This window comes from Protomyctophum bolini, assembly GCF_963924005.1.
Source record: "Protomyctophum bolini genome assembly, chromosome: 22".
Lineage (NCBI taxonomy): Eukaryota > Metazoa > Chordata > Actinopteri > Myctophiformes > Myctophidae > Protomyctophum > Protomyctophum bolini.
In genome coordinates this window covers 10,493,217-10,518,945 of record NC_137883.1, presented here as the reverse complement: position 1 = coordinate 10,518,945, position 25,729 = coordinate 10,493,217, and the positions used below count along the sequence as shown (strand labels likewise).

At 43.2% G+C, this 25,729-nt stretch overlaps 1 protein-coding gene across 4 annotated transcripts in view; it reads left to right on the top strand.

Annotated features, from left to right (window-relative positions):
• The window catches only part of LOC308310012 (glutamate receptor ionotropic, NMDA 1), a gene marked incomplete at both ends in the record, with an annotated part of 34,389 nt that extends 8,863 nt beyond the window's left edge, over positions 1 to 25,526 (top strand). The window contains 18 exons of one of the 4 annotated variants that reach the window (XM_080756036.1): positions 1,700 to 1,797; positions 2,474 to 2,595; positions 4,216 to 4,390; positions 4,587 to 4,731; positions 5,024 to 5,110; positions 5,527 to 5,662; positions 7,281 to 7,408; positions 9,095 to 9,259; positions 10,086 to 10,204; positions 10,677 to 10,789; positions 11,695 to 11,843; positions 12,356 to 12,513; positions 13,026 to 13,187; positions 13,582 to 13,691; positions 14,146 to 14,291; positions 19,667 to 19,693; positions 20,612 to 20,725; positions 25,458 to 25,526. In XM_080756036.1, the coding sequence (XP_080612162.1) occupies positions 1,700 to 1,797; positions 2,474 to 2,595; positions 4,216 to 4,390; positions 4,587 to 4,731; positions 5,024 to 5,110; positions 5,527 to 5,662; positions 7,281 to 7,408; positions 9,095 to 9,259; positions 10,086 to 10,204; positions 10,677 to 10,789; positions 11,695 to 11,843; positions 12,356 to 12,513; positions 13,026 to 13,187; positions 13,582 to 13,691; positions 14,146 to 14,291; positions 19,667 to 19,693; positions 20,612 to 20,725; positions 25,458 to 25,526 (2,223 nt within the window). Of the gene's footprint in view, positions 1 to 795; positions 859 to 1,699; positions 1,798 to 2,473; positions 2,596 to 4,215; positions 4,391 to 4,586; positions 4,732 to 5,023; positions 5,111 to 5,526; positions 5,663 to 7,280; positions 7,409 to 9,094; positions 9,260 to 10,085; positions 10,205 to 10,676; positions 10,790 to 11,694; positions 11,844 to 12,355; positions 12,514 to 13,025; positions 13,188 to 13,581; positions 13,692 to 14,145; positions 14,292 to 19,666; positions 19,694 to 20,611; positions 20,726 to 25,457 lie in introns of all 4 variants that reach the window. The other 3 variants (XM_080756035.1, XM_080756034.1, XM_080756037.1) reach the window with 3 other exon arrangements.
• Positions 25,527 to 25,729: the final 203 nt, after the last annotated feature.

The following is a 25,729-nucleotide window of genomic DNA, read 5'->3' as shown; positions in this document are numbered from 1 at the left end:
TGTGCTATGCAGCTGGGTTTCTAGTGCATCAGTTGAGTAGTAACGCTGCTAATGTTCTTGAGGCTGCTTGTCCTGGTTTAAATGCTGCAGTGCCAGGCAGTGTAAATGGTGCATTTTTATTATATAGCGCCTTTATCCAAGGCGCTTCACATAGATTGGGAAACCATGCGAGGCACCAACCTGCACATCGGGAGCAATTAGGGGTTCAGCGTCTTGCTCAAGGACACTTAACTCTGGGTTAGCCCGGGATCAAACTGATAACCTCACGGTTCCCATCCAGCTGTTCTCTATACCCTGCCGCCCCAATAATCTTTTCTGCCATTCTCATGACCCTCTCGATGGCTTTCCATTCCTGTGCAGTGTATTTGCCATACCTCCTGCAGAATTTGTAATTTACTGAATTGCAAGGTGATGGTGTTGTTAAGTGTACAAATATATACTATATTATAATATATACTTAATTGACAGGGGTCTATCTTGGCACATTTCTTCTTTTACACCAAATGTCTTTGCCAAAAATCTACAAGCTCACAGGCTTGTAGATCTGCTATTTTCGGCGAATGTTCGCTCATTAAGACATAGAACGTATAGGGACGCATTAGTCCACGTGGTTAAACGGTACACATACAGTAAATGATGGTCGTCTTTGGTGTTCTTTGCCAGTCCCATGTTAAAGATCCCAGTTTGAAGCAGAAAAGTGGAGATTTGTTTGGAATGCTTTACTGCCCTCCATTTTCAACTGTTTATAATATTTTTCTGTGTCTGCATATTTTCTCTGTGCACATTACTCATCAGAATAAAAAAAGGAACTATGAAAATATGGATCAACTGTCCTATGACAACAAGCGAGGACCTAAGGTATATTTGCATGGTCAATGCACGCCGCCCACCAATTTTTTCAAAACGTAGCAACTAGAAACCAGCCCGAGCAGTTCACCAGCCGAACCCAGAAATGACACCCCTCCTCTCCCGGTAGCACGTGTTTTCTTTATTTTTTTACTTTAAGACATCTCCCTATGATTTCAATGAAGAATGTTTTTTGTTATGATAATTTTCGGTAAAAAAAAAAGAAAAAAGAAAAAAAAAAGAAAAAAGAAAAAAAAGAAAGAACACACCAATAAGCCGCGCACCGCTTTTTATAATTTTTCATTTTTCTCCTTCAATATAAAGGAATGCATGTACTCTGAACACACATACACATATTTACACAAAAGAAATTGCAAGTCCGTTCCTTTGTGGAGATCTGGTAATGGGACACTACTCTTCGCCGCTTCCCAAATGCTCCTTCCTCCTGTTCTGTAGAAACCTCCCTAGTTTTCAACAATTACTTTTTTTGTTGGGGGGGAAAAAGACCCCCCTCACTCCCCTTCACCCGTTTTTAGTTAATGGTTGCATTGACCTTCTTCTTCCCTCTACCTAACATGCACGTCCTTCTGGAGCCTTGATAAACCCTCAGTTTGCATGTGAAAAATGCAAAAAGTTTTTTCCCCCCCCTCTCCAAGCTTTTTTTCATTTTTTCATTTTTTTAGTTCTAGCCCGATAACCCCTGGATCGCTTTCCTTTTTTCCCCCCCCTCTCCTTCCTATTCCGAACGAAATCACAACCACGCCCGCCCGAGCAAAACAGGTAAAGAGGGAGCATGATGTTTGTTTGTGGGGGGTAAGTAGCTCGCTTGACCTTTCTTGTGCCCTGATCGCAGGCAGAGAAAGTCCTCCAGTTCAGCCAGGAGACAAACTTAACTGCCCTGTTGCTGGAGGCGAAAGAGCTGGAGGCCCGCGTCATCATACTCTCCGCCAGGTGATACCAATCTCTCATTATCAAAGAGATACTGTATGTTCCACTATGATATATTGACCATTTAAAGAAAAGGAAAAAAAGTCTTTATACGTGCCAAGATGAAATTATTGATTGATTTGTATTATTATTATTATTATTATTATTTTATAATAAAATAATTGAATTCTTTGTTAATTTAGTATTGTACAGTAGTTTGGAGACTATAGTACTCTAGTAGTATAGAGTATGTTTTGTTGTAATGTAATCTCGGCTACATTGTAAATGAGGGCTAAATTATGTTTTTTTATGATGATGAAGATGATGAATTAGAGTCTGATAAAGATAATGGGCAACTTAAACTCTTGGTTGATAAAATGATAATTTTTACAGCCCAGATGCTTTACTTTACAGCAGCTACTGTATATTTAGAGATGATTGATGTCTGTTGAGTTATGTTTTTGTCTGGTAGCATTTTGGAACTGGAGCACTATAGAAATGACTGTTTTGGGATAGCTGATGAAAAGGATTTACAGCGTGTCTTCTTCTTCTATTTTTAATAAAAAAAAAAACATTTGTATGTTGGCCAACCACCCTAAATGTACCCCAGTGACAGTGTTTCCTCTTGATGCCCGTAATCTGAACTGGCATGCTTTGCCATATCTCATGATAACCTTTCAATCAATATGACAAATTGCAGTGAGGAGGACGCTGCCGCAGTGTACAAGGCTGCCCGCTTCCTCAACATGACAGGGTCAGGCTACGTCTGGCTGGTGGGCGAGCGTGAGATGTCCGGTAAAGCCCTGAGCGAGGCGCCAGACGGTACGTATACGCAGTGAAGTTTATCCATTATGGAGCCGTGCGTGGGGAAAACAAGACGGGTGTGAGCAGTCCTCCTAATGCACATGGGAGAGGTGTCAATATGAAAGATGCATATTGTGTGATTTTATGTGTAAAGTTGCTTGCTGTATGTTAAGCATTTAAATGTTTAAGCATTCAATGTTTAAAGGTTTAAATGGCTCATGTGGTTTTCACTTAGTTCTCAGTTAAAATGTGTATCCCTGTAACCTCAAATTACCCGTTTTTCTACATAAAAAAAAACCCCCTACAGACGTGTAAATGCACACAGTAATGTTTCAATCCGAAGATAAATATATTGTGCTATTCTGCCATATTAATAGCTTGGTTCTCATAAATGTATGAAGGGAGTTTTGCAAACCCCCCACACTGAAGGGTAACTGAGATAGAATGGTAAGGAACTACAGTCCTTTTTCTTTGTTGCCAGATTCTGCACAATTAAGACTCACTTAATGCCATTGATAATCTCACTTTGTGGTCACAAATGTCGAGCGTCTACCCCCTAACCACTCGAGCACAAACAACACCCTGCAGACAATGTTTTGTCTCTTTGTCTGTCTGCACCCATGTCTCTGTCTCCACAACCCCAACGTTGTGTCTTCTTCTGGGAGTCTGCAAGACTGTTGGACCAGTTGCAATCAGAAAACTTAGCTGAAGTTGGATTGTTGATGTGGTTTGTCTTTCTGGTACACTAATTCTAGTACAATGTCTGTTGCCATTTGCTACCAACTCTGGAATAGCCAAATGTATGGTACCGTTTCTATTTCTGGTATACTATTTCTAGTACCATTTCTGGTATACCATGTATAGAACAATTTCTGGTTAAATTTCTAGTGGTATTTCTGGTATGCAAAAGTACCATTTCTGGTATACCATTTGGGGTGTATGCCATCTGTTATACCGTTTCTGGTCCCATTTCTTGTATAGGTCTGATGGTGTGAATGTTTGATCCCACAAATAGTGTGTTGCTTGTACTGACTTCACAACCTGGTCCCTGAGTGCGTTTGAACTGAATGATAAATCCAACTTCAAGGGACTCTAACACTGGGTAAAGGTCACGAATGGCAACATCAGGCAAATGGTGCCACTGACAAGAAATTAGTTTCATTCTACAATTGGATATCCACCCCCCCCCCACCCCCCTTCTTCTTCTTTTTAATTGTGCCACCTAATTCTTAATAAATATATCTAAGATATGAAAGCACCACTTATTGGGAACTGTTTGTGAACCTCTTTGTATGTAAAATACTGGATATACTTAGTTGTATTTTCAAAACATAGAGCAATTCACAGGTAAAATATTCCCCAAGATGTAAGCTACACCTTGAACTCACTTGGACATGAGATATGAATGACTGTTGCAAAATATGTTGATGCATAAGATTAACTTCACAACATGAAAGTGAACAGATGGAACATGAATCCTCAGCCTCATGTGTGACCTTTACTCAGGATGTCCAGACTAGAGCCCTTATAAGCTTTCTTTCTATGTTACGAGCATTGCAAAAGGATCCTGAAACACTGTTTTATGAAGCCAGGTCAGTGATTGTCTCTTTGTCGCTTGTTGCTGTGGCCTGGTCTCAGGTCTCATTGGCCTCCAGCTCATCAACGGGAAGAACGAGTCAGCCCACATCAATGATGCAGTGGCTGTAGTGGCACAGTCCATCCAGGAACTCTTTGAAAAGGAGAACATCACAGAGCCCCCCAGAGGTTGTGTTGGAAACACCAACATCTGGAAGACAGGGCCTCTCTTTAAAAGGTAGGTACTGTAGGATGGGCATGCTCTTCTCTTCTCTTCTCTTCTCTTCTCTTCTCTTCTCTTCTCTTCTAAATGGAAACAAACCAGAAGGGATTTTCTTTTGTGCTATCCCTTTTGGACTAAGTGTTTGACTGTACTCTTTTGCTGCTTTTACATTTCTGTCTAATAAACTATTGAATTAATCAATCAATCAAAGGGTACTGATGTCATCCAAGTATCCCGAAGGCCTTACGGGGCGTGTGGAGTTCAATGATGATGGAGACAGGAAGTTTGCTCACTACAGTATTCTCAACTACCAGAAGAGTCGACTCATTCAAGTTGGCATTTACAATGGAACACAGGTCAGCTCAAAGTCCAATATGATGTAGGCTGGAAATATATCATACAATATGACATTAAGAGAATGGTTACAGAAAGAGCATACTAATACAAGGGCAGTTATTTTAAGGAATGACAAAACAACAACAACAAGCTAAAGACCAAAGCACCCTATAAGCAGGATGTCGCAAAATGCTTGGCAATCAAAAGAAAAGAACAGTTATATAAACCAGCTGACTCATCCGTGTTTAGCCTCATCAACCTCACATTGTTGGTTCTGGTGTTTTTGCTAAAGTGCGTGTTGCCTCCATGTAGGTGGTGATGAACAATCAGAGGAAGATCATCTGGCCTGGAGGAGAGACGGAGAAACCGCGGGGCTTCCAAATGTCCACTCGACTAAAGGTATATATGTGTGTGACACACACACTCACACACACACACACACACACACACACACACACACACACACACACACACACACACACACACACACACACACACACACATACACACACATACACAAACACACTTATGGACCTACAGCGATCAAATAACATGTTATAGACGAGGACTCAGGTAAATCTGTTCCCATGCAAGAATATTTGTTATATGGTTCATAAGTTACGATGTGTGTCATGTTCCTGCAGGACTATTTCCTGTGTCCTTTATTTTACTGTGTGTACATGTGTTTGTGCACGTCTACGCATACGGTACGTGTGTATATATATCGCCCAGGTGGTTGGTTGCCCATTCCAGCCTTTCTGTCCGGGTGAAAATATCTCTGCACGATAAACATCTTTCTCTCCCATCTGTTGTAGATAGTGACCATACACCAGGAGCCATTTGTGTATGTGAAACCCACGCAACTGGATGGGACCTGTAAGGAGGAAATGACATTAAACGGAGTCTTAATTAAAAAGGTTATCTGCACTGGCCCCAATGAGACCATCCCAGGTAACCCATCAGGGACGTTTATAGCATCACTATGCTTTTTACTCAACCGCCAACCATCTCCAGGTGATGCATACATATATATACTGTAGGTATCTATATATGTATGCATATAGCTGTGTGTGTGTGCGCCATACTGTACGTGTGATCGCCTCTCATGTCGTGGAGTGTTTGGGTGTGTGTACTTTGAATGGAGTGTGAAGAAGTCTCTTGTATACATGGTTGTGTGCCGGTGTTGCTCGCCAGAAATAGTCCGTCTGTGCAAGCTCACGGCGCATTCTCTCAGCCGCGATGCATTCGTGAGCTTTTAGATCAGTGGTTCCCACTAACTCTCAGAGTTACAGACCCATAAGGGTCCATGTGGTTACAAACTAGCGTTTAGCTGGGGACCCCCTGGAACTCCCTCAAGGACCTCTGGGGGACCCCACTTAAGGAACCACTGGTGTACAGGATGTGCAAAAAAGCAAAAAAGACAAACTTCACGACAAGAACTTAGAGACAGATATCAGAACAAAGTAAAACATAAAACAAAACAGAACAGACAAATCATATAAATAAAATTACAAAATAAAGAAAACTCAAATAGAACCTTTACTTGGGGGGCACCTTTTTAACTTTTCCATTCCATTACTCTATTATGTTTCACCTCGTGTCCATTTATACAATGACCATTTATTTTTCCCCATCTTTTTTCATAGAGGTCTACTCTTATTCTTATTTTGAATGTCAACTTTTCCATGTCTTCAATATTGTCTATGATGGTTCGGGAATGGCTTTATCGTCGGTCAGCTTCTGTATTTGCAAACAGTGCAGGCAGTGTGCCAGTGCTTTTTTTTAGCAAACGCCAGAGTGACACTCACACACGATTGAACCAGAACCTTGTCTCTTGTCTCAGTACAGAACCGACTTCCTTGTTATTTTGCGCGCTGTGTATTACGTAGCATCCCATAATAACCAGTCTCTTAAAGGCATCTTAACCATTATCTGCAAACCCCATATAACACAGTGTCCATATTATTTGAACATAACAACGCCGTTCATTTGTTGTGAGCAGTGGTGGAAGAAGCACTCAGGTTTTTAATTTAAGTTAAAAATGTAATACTGTAAAGTAAAAGTCGTGTATTCTAAGTTTTATTGAGAGTACTAAAATATATATATTTACTTAATCTACAAGCTCACTCAAAGTGTCACAATGCAATACGTTGTGTAAGCTTGTAGAATGTAGATGGTTAATCTTTGAAAAGCCAACATACAGTTGAGTATAACATACCGGTAGCCGGGTGATTAATGTATGTTTTGTACCATCTAAATCTGCTAGCTAGTAACTAAAGCTATCAAATAATTGTAGTGGAGTAAAAAGTATAATATTTGCCTCTTGAGATGTAGTTGTATAAAGTATCCAAAAGATGTAAATAGTCAAATAAAGTAAAATAGTAATAGTACTTTCCAAATGTTACTTTCCACCACTGATTGTGAGTCTGCCGTGTCTGTGTGTGACATACATTTAGATTTATGTATGTGTGTGCGCTGTAAGGATTATTTTGTTTTTCTTCCAAGATTAATGTCATGTATTTTCCTCCAGTGCGATTGTAACTTGCAGCTTCTGCTGGTTGTGTTACAGGACGCCCAATTGTACCTCAGTGTTGTTACGGATTCTGTGTTGATCTTCTGATAAAGCTGGCCATGACCATGAACTTTACCTATGAAGTGCATCTGGTGGCCGATGGGAAATTTGGAACACAAGAGCGGGTCAGTTTAACATCCGAGGAACGGATCCTTTAAGTCTTATTATTTATGCATTAATTAACGTGCATGAAATGCAAGATGTTTAAGTATATTTCACTCTATATAGTATGTATATGCCTCACTTGAATGATAAAGTATCTCCGCCAGGCCGAAGGGGGAAGATTACGTTTTCAACTATTTATTCTGTATTTGAACCGTTTGAAGAGATTTAGCCACTCAGACCCAAACCTTAAAATATTTTGTCCACAATGAAAGGCAATCAGAACATCAATTCTTCCACATTCTCTAATTGTGCAAGACTTCTTGTTAATTGAGTAATGCAGATGCTCAACAATAATTAACTTTTGGTTATTTGTATTTGTATTTAATTTTACCCTCTCAAGAGTAAAAGATCTTTAAAGGTCCATTTGGCATTTTCGTTACCAACTCTCCATTTAGCTGGGTACCGTCTCCGAGGACCACTGGTGGTCCCCAGACCACTGGTTGAGAAGCGCTGCACTAGACCCTAGAATGTATGGATGGAAGTCAATGGCATTCGGATCAGGCTGAAACCTTTCCCAATTACAGATAACGCCATTGTGACTGTCATCATAGACATGCCCAGATATGGAGTTCCACCCGGGCCTGGCGGAGATACGTTCCACTGAGCACACCATTCTAGTTTGTTATGAATCATCATTGTTAACAAATCTCACAGAATGCTTTATTGTTCACTAACTTCACTAACCTCCAAAGCTGAACCCAATGCGGAGTCATAGAACAAAGGTCTGTGGGGGACAAAGTCTCCTCCCCTCCTCTGGCAGCACCTGGCGCAGAAGTGTGAAGTTGGCCATAGACGCTGTTCTGGTGTCAGTTTTTGAATTGCCCCACTAATGAATAAGGTCAGGAACAACATTGAAATAAAAACGTCTGGGTTTCCGAGGCTAGGAACAACCGAACGAAGAAGTGGGGAAAGGCTGACTCACAGTCAGTCAGTCAGGCGCTCACGGGCAACCTCACTGTCGTGTTGTATTGCATTGTTTCCACTCTGGAGCTACAATCTGGACAAAATGTTAAAACTGATGTGGACAAGGACATGACATCGTGGATGAGCTGAACAACATTGACTGAATGGACCCATGTACCAGCTCTGGGCCAGAGAAGACCATTCAGTCTATTTAGGGATTAATTTGCTTGCAAAGTTTAACCACTTGAACCCTAGCGTCCCTACTCTAGGCATGTCATAATAGGCGAACATTCAGCGAACACTCATTTGGCAAACATTGCCGCTGTAGAAGCTAAGAACACGCCGCGACACGTTGTGAACTTGTTGGTTTATCGGCGTATACCAGTATTTTTGGTGAAGAGATGAAAAAAGGGAGGAACTTGGACCGACCAAGCCGGTCGACCCTGAGGGTCCCAAAAACAAACTCTATAAACAAAATTATAGGGTTTAAGTGGTTAAGTCTTCACTTATGAAATAATGCATCATAGTGTACATTAATCCCTTATTAATTAACACATAGACCTACTATATATTCTTTGCTCAAGACAAAAATGTTCGTCAATGGACATCCCATCGAACATTTATGTTAGTTCAAGGTGAGGTTTTAACCGTGTATGTACGTACTGCTTGGCAATATTGATTGACAGAGAAACCAAGCGATAATGTGTCTTTCTAACACTAACCCATCACTCCTGTGACTGCAGGTAAACAACAGCAACAAGAAAGAGTGGAATGGGATGATGGGAGAGCTCCTGGGGGGTCTGGCCGACATGATTGTTGCCCCGCTGACTATAAACAATGAACGAGCCCAGTACATAGAGTTCTCCAAGCCGTTCAAGTACCAAGGCCTCACCATCCTCGTTAAAAAGGTATGTGAGCTTTTCCACACAGGTCTAAAAGGTTATTTACGGCGCACGGCGGTGGCATCAAACGCACACATGCACGGAACTGAAACAGTCCCTTTTTACTTGCATTCTATGCGAGCAAACGGGGGTGGAGCTTTTGCCTACTAAGCGCTGCCGCGCCACGTGCCGTTGCTTATGGAGTTCGAACCTTACCTCTTTTGACGACTTGGCATGTGTTGGCCACTCCTTCGGTTGTGCAACATGTGTGACCGTACCCTAAACCAGTGGTTCTCAAAGTAGCCCTGCTGGGAACCCCTCAAGGAGTCCCTTGGAGGTCCCGGGAGGGAGCAAAATGATCGATAGTTATAGGAACCAAATGGACCCATACAGGCCGTGTACAAATGGAACCAAGTGGACCCTTACGGTTACGGGTACATTTTGGATCCCTGGGGTAATGCTTGAAATAAAATAAAAACGGTTTGAGAACCACTGCACTCAATTAGGCATTAAGGCTCAAGGTGATCTGCAGGAGAAGACAGGAGAAGATCCGTGAATGACCATGTGTGGTGTGTGAAGGACCATGTGTAGTGTGTGTTTAATGACCATGTGTGGTGTGTGAATGACCATGTGTGGTGTGTGTTGAATGACCATGTGTGGTGTGTGTTTAATGACCATGTGTGGTGTGTGTTTAATGACCATGTGTGGTGTGTGTTGAATGACCATGTGTGGTGTGTGTTTAATGACCATGTGTGGTGTGTGTGTTTAATGACCATGTGTGGTGTGTGTGTGTTGAATGACCATGTGTGGTGTGTGTGTGTGTTGAATGACCATGTGTGGTTTGTGTTTCCAGGAAATCCCCCGTAGTACACTGGACTCGTTCATGCAGCCGTTCCAAAGCACTCTGTGGCTGTTGGTGGGTCTATCGGTGCATGTGGTGGCGGTGATGCTTTACCTACTAGACCGGTTCAGGTACAAGAGGAACCTCTCTTTCTGTGTGTGTGTGCGTGTGTGTGTGTGTGTGTGTGTGTGTGTGTGTGTGTGTGTGTGTGTGTGTGTGTGTGTCCGTGTGTGTGTGTGTGTGTGTGTGTGTGTGTGTGTGTCTGTGTGTGTGTGTGCGTGCTTGCGTGTGTGGATCTGGGCTCCTCCTGACGGCTGCAGATCTTCCATCTCAGCGGTGCACAGGGGAGGGTAGAGGTGAAGATCGCCTCCAAACCATCTCACTGCTCTGTCCGTCTGCGGCAAACGTCTCTCTGTCTCTCTTCTCTTCCCCGTTTGGGGTCGAATATCCTCTGGCTTTTTGCTTCGCTCATGTAGACCCCCCTCCTCCACCTCCCTTTCCCTACCCTGTACTCTATAAGTATAAGGGTGTTTCTCCTCCCCCGTTCTTCGGAAAAATGAATTCTCACCTGTTGTCTCCTGCGACCTCCCCTCCTTCCTCTAGCCCGTTTGGAAGATTTAAAGTAAACAGTGAAGAAGAGGAAGAAGACGCCCTCACCTTATCGTCCGCTATGTGGTTCTCCTGGGGAGTGTTGTTGAACTCTGGAATAGGAGAAGGTGAAAACTGGAATTTAAAGACGTATACTGTTGTGTTATGCGATGTCCTTAAACCAGCGATTTCCAACCTGTTATAGCCGGGGCCCACTATAGTGGGCCAGGATTTGAATGATAATATCATATTAATGTTTAAAAAAAAAGTAATGTAAAAAGAAAAGGGCGTGGTATTTTTTCTTGAAAACTGTTTTCATTGTGTTAGTTTCACTGATCCAATCCAGAACACAATCGATTGATTGATCATTAAACTAGACTGAAAATGCACACGCTCCATTTGAACGCTTAATTTAACCTTTTTTTTTTAAACAATATATTTATTGCATTTTTTTTACAAACCGACAATACAACAGAACAATACATAATACATCAGACTTTACTTAAAAAAATATAAAAAAAACATACAGTACATGCATATATATATAAATACAATATAATAAAATAAGGGCACTTAGACTGGTAACAACAATAAAGAACAAACAGCTGCAGAGAATACAATTAGACATTTTCAGTTTCCACCATTAAATTAGATAAATCATTAACCGTAATATATTGGATAAACCGTCCCCATATTTTATCAAATAATTTGACCATTTTGACCAGACGTTAAAGTGGACGAACACTTTTGAGATTGTCAAGTGAGCCCTGATCCGGAAAAGGTTGGAGACCACTGGTTTAACTCAATGACAAAGCATGCCCCAAGACCTGCTCACATTTCGCCCGTGATGCAGTCATTTTGCTTATTGCTTCGCAGCTACACCACAGTCACATTTCTCGTTGTTACGCGGCCTGCAGAAAAGAACACAGTAAAAAATCGATGTGAAGTTGAGCAAGTAAGTTACGTGTAGATACATACTCATGGTTACTGAATGAAATGCAATGTGTTGTTTGCACCTGTCCAACATCTATAGGTGCACCGCGCAGCTTCTCAGCGAGAATCTTAGGCATGGTGTGGGCTGGTTTTGCCATGATCATCGTGGCATCATATACTGCCAACCTGGCAGCCTTCCTGGTGTTGGACCGGCCTGAGGAGCGCATTACCGGCATCAATGACCCGAGAGTATGTATGCAGCATATAGGGCTGTCACAATTATTACATCATCGCCTAATCGCAATTGTTTCAGATAAATAGCAATTATTTCATCATCATAATCGGCAATCACCACCATCTGAAATATGTTCATATATTTTCCAAATTTTAAAGACAATATAGTAGATCGGCCATTTCCACTATACATTTTTTCTATTCTTTTTTTTTTTTCAACTATAAAGCATAAAGTTAATGTAAGTTATTTGTCATATCTTTCCTGTGCAACTTTAGTGTACGAAGCCTAAAAGCCAAACAGAAATGTAATTTCTATTCAAAAACACAATTAAAATCGTTAAATCGCAATCATTTGATCATCGAATAAAATAATCGTGACAACCCCGCATGTATGCATTCCTGACCAAACGGTCCTGTTGTTGTTTCGCTACACTTTGTAAGTCGTTCTAATCTAAGGTTAAAACCAGGTAGCGTGAGGTATGTGTGCCTAAAATAATGCCTTCTTCTGCTCGTATTGCCATGCACAGCTCAGGAATCCATCAGACAAGTTCATCTACGCCACGGTGAAGCAGAGCTCCGTGGACATCTACTTCCGGCGGCAGGTGGAGCTTAGCACCATGTACCGTCACATGGAGAAGCACAACTATGAGAGTGCCGCCGAAGCTATCCAAGCCGTGCGTGACAAGTGAGTCTCGGCCAGGTTGGGCCGACCATCACTGGTCGGCCCACAGGCTCAGCCTGTCAGAGCGGGCATGTAGCAAAGGGCCAGTCCAGGCCAACCCGCGGGATCACGGACCGTTGGACCAGGCGAGGGCACGCCGGCGGGACTTACCGCGGCGTCCTCTCTGGTCCGGGCCCGTCGCCCCCCTAATCGAGGCCTGGACGTGGCTCACACTGGGCCTGGAGCCCAGTGTGAAGTTAAGTTAAGGAACACCACCTTTTTCAGGTTGTACCCAGTCGAGCGTCTTTGAGATGGGGGGAATCCAATGGGGGACACGCTCTCATCCGTCCGGCATTGGATTTCATGTAAACGTTGGCCCGCGGTAAAACTGTGTGCGAGAATGGGGGGAGGGTTGTTGGTTGCTATGTGTATGTAAATCATTGTACTGTTACACCGTAACCCCTACTCCACCCCCACCCACCCCCTGCCCACGCCCCTTCCCCTTCCCGCTCCCCCTCCCTTCCCCTGCCCCACAGCAAGCTGCATGCTTTCATCTGGGACTCTGCGGTGCTGGAGTTTGAAGCCTCGCAGAAGTGCGACCTGGTGACCACGGGAGAGCTGTTTTTCCGTTCGGGCTTTGGCATAGGCATGCGCAAGGACAGCCCCTGGAAACAGAATGTGTCCCTGGCCATTCTCAGGTCTGTCCCAGCCGAAGCAGCATTTACTCGTATGACATCTTGTTTCATTTTTGTTTTCTTCTTTTTTTATCTTTTTTATAATTTTCTTCTTCTTTTGCAGCCACCCAAAACATCGCCTTTTGTTAGCATCTTCTCTCTTTGTGTCTCCCCTATCCCACCCTTTGTCTATCTGTCTGTTTTGTCTTTTGTCGCTTCCCAGGTCACGTCTTCGTCTGTCTCTCTGTCTTAGTGTCTGTCAAACATACCTGTCCCGCTGTCCGTGTGTGTGTTCCCGTCTTGAGTCGCAGTCTGGGTAGTCGGCGGCTCGAGGGAGGGGGGGTCGTGTTTTAACTTTGTGACCTTTCTTCCCACTACCTGACCCCACACCCCCACACCCCCACCCCCCCACCTACAGTTCTCATGAGAACGGCTTCATGGAAGACCTAGATAAAACCTGGGTGAGATACCAGGAGTGTGACTCAAGGAGCAATGCCCCAGCCACACTCACCTTTGAGAATATGGCAGGTATGGTCCCTCTGGTCTAAAGAAACCGTTTTAAAAGTGATTGGACAAAAACTGCAGTGGTAAGGTACTGTGGCCCTTTTTTGTCCAATACCTTTCAAATTAAATGTTTTTAATTTGAAAAATTGTGTTTCGCTCCTACGGTGCTCCTACAGTGCTTTTACGGCACCGTGCACGTGCTTGGTGTGGTCATCGTCTACCATTAATTCTCACATTGTGCGGTTTGCAGCCACGCAGTCGAGGTGGAAGCAGTTTTTCTCTCTCGGGGGGGCGACTGCTGACCATGACCTGCAAACCCACGTGGTCTTGTTCAGTAGGAGCAAAAGAGTTACAGACCAGTGCCTCATCTTCTACTGTTCTGCCATTTGTGTGTGTTTGTGTGTGTGTGTGTGTGTGTGTGTGTGTGCGCGTGTGTGCGCACGCGTGTGTGCGTGCGGCCCTCTCGTCCCCCCGACAGGTGTCTTCATGCTGGTGGCCGGAGGCATTGCAGCAGGAATCTTCCTCATCTTTATTGAGATCGCTTACAAGCGCCATAAAGACGCCCGCAGGAAGCAGATGCAGCTGGCCTTTGCGGCCGTCAACGTTTGGAGGAAAAACCTGCAGGTATGGATGATCTCCTCCGCTGTCACTCTCAGGGTGGAGGGGGGACAGCTGGGTAGGGCCCCCCCCCCTCCCCCTTCATCTTTTGGATGGAAGAGTTCCATCTTTGACCTCTCTGTTGCCTTTATTATACAGAGAGAGATTTCTTTATTTGCAGTTTGAGAGCTATTTGAGAAACGGTGACGGTGACGTCTGGTGCCTTCGCTGAAGCGCTTGGCCAGCGGCCACGCCGGTACAGGTCCTCATAAAGGTCCTGGTAAAGGTCCTAGTAAAGGTCCTGGTAAAGTGCCCCCCGGGGCCAACCATGCCCGTGTCTCTTGTGTGTGCCTACAGGACACTAAGGATGCCTCTGGAAGTCAAGCAGTGGCTGGGACGTCACTAACGTCGTTAGTATGTAACAAATTAGCAGAGTCATCTTCACCCCAAGTCACCTTTCATTTAAGCGTACTGATTAGAGTACTAATTAGATAATTATCTTAGTGGCCCTTATATAAGGATATCTGGAATTCTTAAAATAATAATACTAAGTAATAATAACAATGATAATTGTGCATTCTCCATCCATGCATGTACTGGTAGTTCTATGCTGCTGCACTGGCGCTTACAATGTTTCATAAAGGTCAGATGACGAGGCCAAGAGGCATGGCCTAACGCACGGCTGTAAATGTGATACAGCAATGACGTTTTCATTTTCAATGCACTTTGAAAGTGTCATAATATCTCTATTGACTTACTTGACTCCGGGCGGCCATACTAACAGCAGCTGTGAACTAACACATCAAAGAGCATATAGCGACTAAAAATCAATGCCCTGTCAGGGATGACACATGCATCGCTGTACAGAAGAACACAGCATTGGTACATTGGAGTTTTTTGCTCATAACCTGTCTGTGTGGTGTCCATGTGTCAGACGCTTAACATAGAGCAGGATCAAAGACAACTCGCATACCCAGGGGGCTTTGTTGTTTGTGCAGCTCAATGTCCGCTCAAGCAGATAGCAATTCAAGCTGCAACAGCTGCGTCATGATGTCCTGAGTCCATTCGCTGAAGAACATGATTTGCCCTCGCCGTCAACTGGCTCTGTGGCTAAACGCAGTGCCCTTATAAAGAATGTGGCATAAACAGTCAGTTTCGTGGCTCATTAGAGCTCATAGCTCTCATAGATTTAGAACCGGAAACGCATATGTGACCGTTTCTGACCGAGGCTAAGTCATTCTTCGTTCGTTTTTTTTCGATAGCTTCAAATTGACATATTGGTTGTTCAGTTTGACCCACCAGTTTTGGAGATAGCGGAGGAGATCATCCATACCTGCAGCTCTTTCCTCAGATAACAGCAAGTTGAGAAAACAGGCTTGAAAGGTTCACTTCTGTGAACATTACACTTAGCTACATGTATGTAATACAAGCATGTATTTCATGTTTACATTTACAATGTTATGAAGGTGTTCTGCTGCTGAGACAATCAAATTGGAAACTGACAGGAAATGTTTAATGCCCCCTTCTGGAAAAGGGAACTACAGTTATGCACAGGGGTCTGTTGACCACATTCACAAGGCGTCCGTTTTGCTTTTATGTCATGCTTGGGGGAGGAGGGGGGTCTCACCCCCCCCGAGTATGACATGCTGTGAGAGCAAAATGGACACATGTGTGAATAATCACTTCCACTGTATCTGTGGTGCAATGTAGCACCCTCCACGCCCCCCCACGGCTCCCACAAGTCTTCCTTGTTTCGACCTACCTTCAGCGTGGGTGCGGCGGCGTGTGGGGCACAGGGGTCCCACTCGTAGACACTGTGAGTCTGTGATGTGGCCTCGGTGGCCTGTTTGTCACATGCTGGCTCTTTGAGAGAGCCCTTGACAAAAGGGTCACTGGTTCTGGCCCTGTTGTTGAATAGCGGCGACAGCAGGGCCAGAGAAAGGTACAGTATAAGACCACAGTCTCGGGTGCCTGTCAGCAAATCAATGTCCTTCTGAAACTGTCTTCCATTGACCTTATACTATTGTGTAAGTGTTGTGTGTGCCCTCATATGAATGTACATTGTCTATAGGCACATACGGCAGGCAAATGCATGCAGTAGAGGGAGGGCTCACTGAGAAAGGAGAGGGGACACTCAAAACTATGCGTGTAATTTGCAGACGTTCTTCCAGATCCATGTCACTGATGTCAGCCATGGTAATGTCGCCTTTTCATGCTCAAATTATACCAGTAGTAAAGCCAGAGCCAATCTACAAGTTGCGAGTAGTACATGGTAAAGGCTACGTCAGCTATTTTCGGTGCGCTGCGCTGTCATATATAGGACAAAGGATAAATCCGGCGGCAGGCACCAATATGGCTCGCGGTCACGGACATGCATCTCTGCACAGGGGCTCTCACAGGCCAGGCCCTGGAGCGACTGGACAGAGATCAACAATGTTCCCTTCACTCAGCCTGCTACAGTATGACCGCTGCAATGGGCTCTCGTGCCAACGGTCTGCAGGAGCCAGGCAGCGCACCAAATTAATTCAACGTTATTTAATTAGATTACAGTTCCTGCATTGTGTTGAATAGGATAACGAGTGTATGTGTCCTCCTCCTTCCTTAGTAGAGTAGATACTCCACACCTGTGTTTAGTTGTTGGTATCGATTTGACTTGCTTTACGTGTTTTTGTATGTATTGTATGTAGGCTATGTATGTATGTACAGTATGTACTGTGTATGTATACGTATGTATGTTTATGTATGTTTGTTTATGTATACTGTATGCATATGTACAATATGTGTTTAAACTGTTGGGTATTATGCAAATGACTACTGAATGCTGTATTTTGCACCTATACACCTCTCAGCATAGTAACTCCAGAGTACGTGCTGTTACCTATCCACTTCGTGCCAGAGTATGTGCACTTCTGAATAACCAAAGTCCCCTCATGGGGTAACTGTCTCTGTTGCTATTGGCTCTAGCTGCTTTTGATGTCCTTGGCATAAAGTCTTACTTGAGGAAGATCATTGTTTGCTATTCGCCTCATCTCTGGCTTCCACAATGCTCTTCAAAGATGTAGGGTTAAAACTGTGGCTGGCATAACATGCTCTTTCCAGTGCAACGATATGGGGATGTAGTGGAGGATGGTTTTGTTTCTCTGAAATAATTTACCTAATGAACCTTTTAGAAGCTTTAAATACACAACATGTGTTGTGTACTGTGATCTCTGTCACTATACCAATCTCTAACCTACCAGTAAGACACCTGAGGGCGAGACCTCGCCCTAAAGGTCGCATCCACTGGCCATATATGGAACGTATCTTGAGTGTACAAGGTGTGATGAGGTCAGATCAAGATATAGAATGTCAGTCTCAGAACAGGTCGGCTCCATAATATGGAGATCTAAGGGTGGCAGCGGGGGCAGTGTATTGAATGTACAGGGTTTGATGAGGGCCCAGGTAGGGCCGAGCATACATTTTCGGGCCTGTTGAGAACTAACACCTGCCAAGTAATGTGCTGGCCCAGTAATCGCCTACTCAAGTTGAGAAGAATTTGTGCGTGGGTGAATGCACCGAGCCGAACATTAATCCAGGGTTGTATTCCTGTGCGGTTGGTGAGTCAACCCTATCCTAAAGCTTGGGTGATAGACCCGATAGATCCATTTTTCAAGTAAATGATTGGCTATCCCCAAAGAAGAAGAGAAAAAAAACTCTTGTTATGAGGTTCTAATCTAACAAGCCTTTACATACTGGTTTAGGTGTATTGTAAATATTCACAGACTTATTTCCTCCCCCACTACATCACAGAGCAGCTATGCCGGCTTTATTCAGAAGTGCATATGAACGTACTTGAATATGAATGTACTTAAAGCAACATGAGAGGCAGAGAGCCAAATCTATTGAGTGACGACGATGGCGGTGTTTAACGGTGATGCAGTTCAACGACGGTTTCCAATGGGAGTCGAGCTACTGTTGCATGTCACACACACACACACACACACACACACACACACACACACACACACACACACACACACACACACACACACACACACACACCACTCTTCATCTGGTGGTCCAGCATGCTTTGCATGGCCGGGACTGCACACTTTTGGGGGGGCTCTTGGACAGACAAGCCGAACACCAATGTCAATCACATGGGCATTGATTTTTTTTCTTTTCCTGACTTCAAACATTGAACAAAATTCTGACTGAATACATGATGGATGGTTGTTTACTAACTTATGAGATGTCATCTTACCAACAGGAAAAACCCCTTTTTCATTTTTTTTTATGGATGAATTCATTCAAGCGGTTCTAAAAAAAGGAGTAATAAGTTACCCAATGACCATTACTCATCTATCCTCCACGCCAGCCCCTCACCATCAAGAGGCTGAGAGAACTTGTGTGATTAGCATGGTCATGGGTGGAACACCACTTAACCACAGATATTTCCTAAATGTTTAGGAAAATCTACAAGCTCACAATGCATCATGACGTGTTGTTATCTTGTAGATCCTAGCTTGTGGCTCTATGTGTAGATGTCGAGCCTATATATGCCCAAAATCGGGACGCCAGGGTTAACCACTTAAACCCCCAGCATCTGTATTCTTACAGAGTACAGAGTCCTGAGGGACTCCGCTCAACCAAGTACAGGTTTTAAGTGGTTAAAGTGGTCGGACGAAACTAAGTCATGTGACCAGATGCAAAGGATGCACTGTGTGGGCCCAGTGCTGGCCTGGATTGATTTGTCATGCTATTTGTTTTGTGTTGCGTATTCTGTTATCAGAGGTCGCTCTCCTTATTAATCTCCCATACACTGTACCCCTTTGGCATGTTGAAATTCACACCACACTGCCCCTGCCTCCCTCCTCTCAAATGTCATCCCGACACTGATCTCCCAGTTGCATCTCACTCGACATCCATAGCACACAATGCTGTCTGACTTTTTTTTTAAATAGCAGCTTTTAGAAGCACCATCTTTACAGATATCCTCACTTTAACACGGTGAGCCTGCACAGCAATCTTATACCATCGTCCCCCTCTATCTCCTGTTAAAGGCAGCTTTAGTGCAGCTATTATGGCTTCACAAAGCTTTTGTATCATTTTTCCACACTCCATTTCATTCCCCAGAGTGTGGAGTGAATTTCCATTATACCATAATATCGGGTATAATGAATTTCAATGGCTTTAATTAATGACTTGTTTTTATGTTACCACCTTTTCATAGTTGCCTCTTGGAAGCCTCTCTACCTTTTCTCCATAACTGCCTGGCTTTGGATGTGGTGTTTGCTTTGCTAGTTTTTATATTCGCACTTTCTTAGTTGACTTTCGCTTAAGGATCCTTTTAAAGTATAACGATCTAACAGCAAGTGGATGGATATTTATTTCTTTATTTTTCTTTTCTCCCCTCTATGCAGCCCTCTTCCTCTCTAGAGACTCAGGATGTAAGAATACCTTAATATGAGCTTTTTGCAAACAAACACCCAGTTATTGTGCTGTGCTGTAGATACTGAGAGTAGCTATGTGGGGCACTCTGATGGTATGAGGGTGGGAGGGCATTAATTTACATTTTCATCATGTAAGGATACGGATAACCTTGAAGTCAAATCAATATTTTATTATGTTTTTGACAGGAATATGCAATATTTCCCCCCATAGCTTTTGACAAGGGTTGACTTGGAAGTTGGAACCGTATACACAGAAGTAGAGTCTAGCAAATTTGACTTTTGTAATGTCTTCGTTTTTGGCTTATTGACTGTTTCTGTTGATGCTTTTTCCCTCCTGTGAGAGCTGTTGTGTGCTGGGATAAGGGGATGCAGTTGTACAGTATGCGTGCAGTGTGTGCAGGCGGGAGTGAGTGTGTCAAGTAGGATATTGTGGATGGTTAAATCAGTGTAGTGCAGGTATCACCCACTGACATCCTTTACTGGTCATCACTCCAACCATTCCAATGCATTTCTATAGAGGTCTGGGGGTGTTTGGATGTGCTAATGCATTACTAGGGGGATCTCCATCTTGTACAGTCCTGGCGTGATAAAAAATAACGTATTATTGCACAAAAGTGCAGATAACTGACTTGCCTATAAGGAGCCTTCATGACCCAACTACCTTAGCCACTATCACAACTAGCAGGCTTTATCGCATTCTTTTATCCCCATTTGAACTTCTTACACGTCCAAAAAAAACTAAAAATATGTAGTCATTCTAATGGAAACCTCCCTCAAAGTCATTGGGTTGGCGGGTGGTGGTACAGGAGGTGGAGGTGGTGGTGGTTATCATAGTGGGGAAGAGAGAGAATGGAAATCAAGGTTGTCACCCCAGCCCAGGACCACGAATAATGTTTGTACATATATTCATTTTAGGATAGAAAAAGTGGTAGAGCAGAACCCGAGCCCAAAAAGAAAGCCTCTTTTAGGTCCATCAGTACCAACCTGGCCTCCAACATCAAGAGACGTAGGTCCTCCAAAGACGGCACGGTAAGAAGACGAAGAAGCGACATCTTCCCTAATTTACTCTTCCCCCTCCTCTCTATACTTCTTCCTTCCCTCTGTCTCTCTTCGTTCACTTTTCTCTCTCCTTATACTCTTCTACCTCTGTCCTCTCTTGCCTACATACACATCCCCATCTGCGACTTGCGAGAGAGACTCCAACCATGACTCCGCTCCACCCCATTCCACGGCCTCGGCCCACATGTCTGTCAGTTCAACCCATCACAGCCATCCCAGTCAGCATCTGTAGGCCAGTGCCCTCTACAGGCCAGGGGACTTCAGTGTAGGAGTGCAGATCAGGCCAGCAGCTACCCTGGATTTTATTATAACTCACACTTAGACCTATAAATATGAGCCATTGCAGGCTGTGGGCAGAGCAGGGCCAGCTTTTTGGGGTTGAATGGACTTTTTTAGGGGGCATGCATGGTGTCAGAGGAGGGGGGCCACACCGCAACGTAAGCAGTCTGCCAGTGGTGCTTATGTTGGGCTGCTGTTATTCCCTGCGCCTGGTTTGAACGTGGATGTTCTTGGTGGTTGTGTCTCTTAGATGTGATATCTATGTGTGTGCGTGTTTCTACACACATGTGTATGTGTGTCTGACTGTCTGTACACACACACACACACACATACACACACACACACGTATATGTGTCTGTACACACACACACACAGGCGTATGTGTGTGCGTTTGTGTATATTTGTGTGTTTGTGTCCTGTCATTTTGATTGCTCGATACTTTACATCCATCTTTTCTTATTGCACTTCCTCTTGTGTTGTTTTGGTTCTTCTTGGTTCGCTTTTGGTTCATTGGAAAGCATGCGCCAGTGTTTTTGTCATTTCCAGACGTGTTGCCGACGGTAGTCTCGTCCTTTCGATAACAAACTAATATGACTGTGTTTTACCAACATGTCTATTTCAGGATTGTGCTCATGGACCTCGATTATAGGTTTACTTTTGCTTTCACCATGTTTTGTTTGTCTACTACAAATGTATTTATTTTCCAATGTCTTTGTTCTTGTCCAACTGTGCATGCCTCTTTAAGGGTCTGTTCTAAGGTTGTGAAGACAATTTGAATAATCATTAGTTGTTTGTTTTGTTTGTGTGTGTATGTGTGTGTGCTTTGTCTTCTTGTTTGTTCTTTTTTTTGTCTTCGTTTTGGTCTTTTAACAACTTTGAAGCCTCAAACTCTTACTGTGTTGTTGACACAGTTAAATCCTCTTTTAAATGAACAACCATTGTAATTTTAATCTATTTGACCTTGGATGTGTCTCCATAATCTGTTTGCTACAGGCTACAGCACAGTAATAGTGTGACTAGTTCTCATTCTTTCACAGTCCAGTAGAAAAGGCTCATGCACTCATTGCTGTTGCCGGCTGTCGTTTTCCACACGGATGGAGCATTTTGACAAACTAGTGACCCGCAATTGTTTGTGCCCCAGCTGCTCAGCCAGACGTAGACCTGGCTGGTGACCAAATCTGACCATGGTCATATTGAGCATGGTCAGATTCACACCAATATAGCTACAGTACAATCTCTGGAGCTGGAATAGACATTGATAAATGGTATATATGTTCTATGTTCTTTCTTTTCTTTTTTTTAGGTACATATTTGGATATGTTCCCTTTTTTAATATGTTTTTCCCCCTCTCTTTCTTTCTCTTGTGTTAACTTGTCTTTTATATGGATGTTATTTAATTTATTTATAATTTTTTAACTAAATCATCCTCTTTGCTCTCCCCTGGAGGAGAATCATTAGAATGGGTCGATGTTGAAGCCAAGAAGATTTGGGATCACCGTTATTACTTTGTCCATATGAGGTTCTGGATTGTGTTGTGGAAGTTTTAGTCTTATGGCCTTCTGTAAAACAAAATGGCTAAAATAGAATACACACACACACACAAAACTAAAAAACTGCAATTTAGGATTTAGTGTAACCAAAAAAGATGCTCTAATCAATTTACCATCCTCAGTCTTTGACCATTATTTTTGATTTTATATAAGTGTTATTATTTTATATTAATGGCTATCAATGGAGTGTCAGTGTCCCTCACCCACATGCCCACACTGCTCCTCTCTCCCTCTAAAAGCATGTCAATTATTGTAACTGTTCATATAGATACGTACATTAGACCTAGCCGCGGTACAACTAGAAACGGTAGTCAAACTGTATTTTGTGGCCCTACTGTAGATGCCATGTAACTACACAGTAATTACGCCGTAATTACATGTATATGTTTATGCATTTGTAACACCCAAGAGTGTACAGATCTAACCGAAAGGTTGCATTTGTACACTCTCAAGAGTTAAATCAGCACTCTTTGGATTTGTACTGTGTAGCATTTAAACTAACTGTTATAGTGATTAACCACTTAAACCCCAGTATTGTGGGGGAAACTCGAGCTCGATCTGAGCTTGTCGATCGGCTATTTTCAGCCAAAGCTTTCCCCACAATAACAGAAAAGACCCTAGCAGAGAGCCCTGTGGGCCTCCGGCCAACCGTATATAGGGTTTAAGTGGTTAAGTAAGATGTTAACCTCTTAACTGTGGTGTTGATAGAGAAGTGTCTCTCTTAGCTGGTCCACCGGACCCCCAGTAGGGCTCCGCTGTTAGTGGCCTCACTCACAGCAGGCCCTCAAGGTACAACATATGAGGACACCCGAATGGGGGCTCTACTAAGCCATACGCTGATGCAACTCCTGGGTCCAGAGAATAAGGAGCATCTGCTCTTGTTTATTATAGGAAAAACTATTTAAAAAATATGCATTACAATGAATGAATATCGATTACGGGTATTATTTGGATGTTGCCCCGTCAGTGAGCATGTTAGTTGCATCACAGCAGCTTATGAATCTCATATGCTTGAATGCAATGGCTGCATCAGCTTCGAATGAGAGGCACTTAAAGTCTTTCGGCCGCTGTAGATCTTGCTTACTTGAATCATTGAGGAAAACTAAACGGATATCAGTGAAGTAATACTTGATCACTGTTCTGGTTGTTTACATTGCATTCCCCTATAACACTGTACAGTAATTATAACGTTCACGTCCATTGTGGCACCTCGAACATGTTTAATGGTAATATCAAATCCCTTTCTTAAAAAACTGCTGTGTGACTTACATTTTCCAACATGTCACCGAGAGTCCTAATCCAGGTGGAGTAAGTTGGATTACGACTGACATGTTGGAAATCTTTCCGATGTTTTATACGGACATTATCCAGAGTACGATTCAACACAACAACGCTGTTCTGTTGAAGATGTGATAAAGAGATCTGAATAAAATTAACACAACAAAACATTGCAAGATCTGTTCACACGGTCATATTTACAATGGTTAAGGAGTGAGTTATTCTTTGCGTGAATGACCACAGTGGGGAAACCTCATCATTGTACAAAATATGGCTTCTTTCTGCTATCACACCCAAGGCAGACTACATAGTCAAAAGATGTTTGGCTTACACAAAAGCAAAAATCACAGTTGCCATAGCAACGTGGAACTGGGATTGTTTTTCTCCCTTAAGCCTAATGTATACTTCGTCACACGACAGTATCGCTGACTAAAAATAACCGGTTTTCAACCGTCAGTTGTTTTCAGTGAACAAAGTGTACATCAGGCTTTCACTCAGCACTATATCACACAGTAGATGTGTATATCATGCACTCTGCTTTAAGGAGAGAAGCTTAGTGATTTAGGGACTGGGTGTAAGAGTCCAAAGCACAGAGGCGTCATTTTAGAAATATAAACGGCTGTAGCAAACAAAGTGACCACTTAAAGCCCCGTTTACAAAATAGCAGAAGATATGCGTAAAATGACAGAATTTAAGGTTAAATGCAAACGTCAGGGGGTGGCAATTGCCATCTCCTGAGACCCAAAATGACGCCCCTGTCCAAGCACACGTACAGCACTTTGAACCAGTCCACAGTGTGAACCTCAGTCGTCATTCAACTTCAACCCCATCATTAACTACAATTCTGCATAAACGATGAGTTCAGTTAAAAAATGAGCTGCCTTCTAGCCATGGCTGGAAGTGCCCATGCAGTCGTTTTATGAGGTTTTAAATGCGGCCTATGGCCTGGTTTAAATGTGCTGCGATCAGTGATCTGCGAGTCAGTGGCATTACATTTTGTGCCAAGGGGGTTCTGGGTCTGAGTCCAAGTCGGTTTTCACTCCTACCCAGCAGTACAGCTGGTGATTTTACTAATTAGTTATGCCTCCTCTGGTTGAAGGTATGCTAATTAATGAGATCACCGGGTTGAAGGGTGAAGATGAAAAAAAGAGTCAACTTCCACAGCACATGACTAAATGCCACTGTTCCAGAACCACAGGATCTTACATCTACTCTACTTTAGAAACAAGCTAACCCACCTCAGGCAGAGCTGCGTTGCTTCACTAAAATCAGATCCAATCTTTTATTTATTTATTCTATTTATCTATTTATCTATTTATTTTAATCGGATTCAATTTACAGTGGGCCTAGTCTGCCCGAGGAGGGTTAAAGAACCTGTCTGCTTCAAAGATTTCCACAGAAATGAATTTTATTTTATTTTAATTTTGAATAAAAACAAATTCTCACAATTGCTAATTGAAAAAGGAAAATTAAATTAAAATAAACTAATTAAAAAAATTGTCACCATAATATGTCGTTTGTGGTGTTATTTGTCCGAAAATGACACAGCATTTTGTTTCTCCCCCTTCCTCCCCTCTCTCTCTCTCTCTCTGCAGCAGTATCCACCCACTGACATCACGGGCCAACTCAACTTGTCCGACCCGTCTGTCAGCACAGTGGTGTGAGAGGGAGCGATAAGAGGAGATTTGCTCCCAGAGGACTAGGAGAGAGAGGAGAGAGAGAGAGAGGTTGAATAAGAAGAGAATTCGACGGAGAGAAAGAGAAAGATAGAGGCACGGAGAGGGAGAGAGAGTCTTCTCCCTGTTCCACTGTCATGTACTGTGCTATGGAGCTCATCGTTACCGAAGCCTTGCTGATGAGGCCTTTC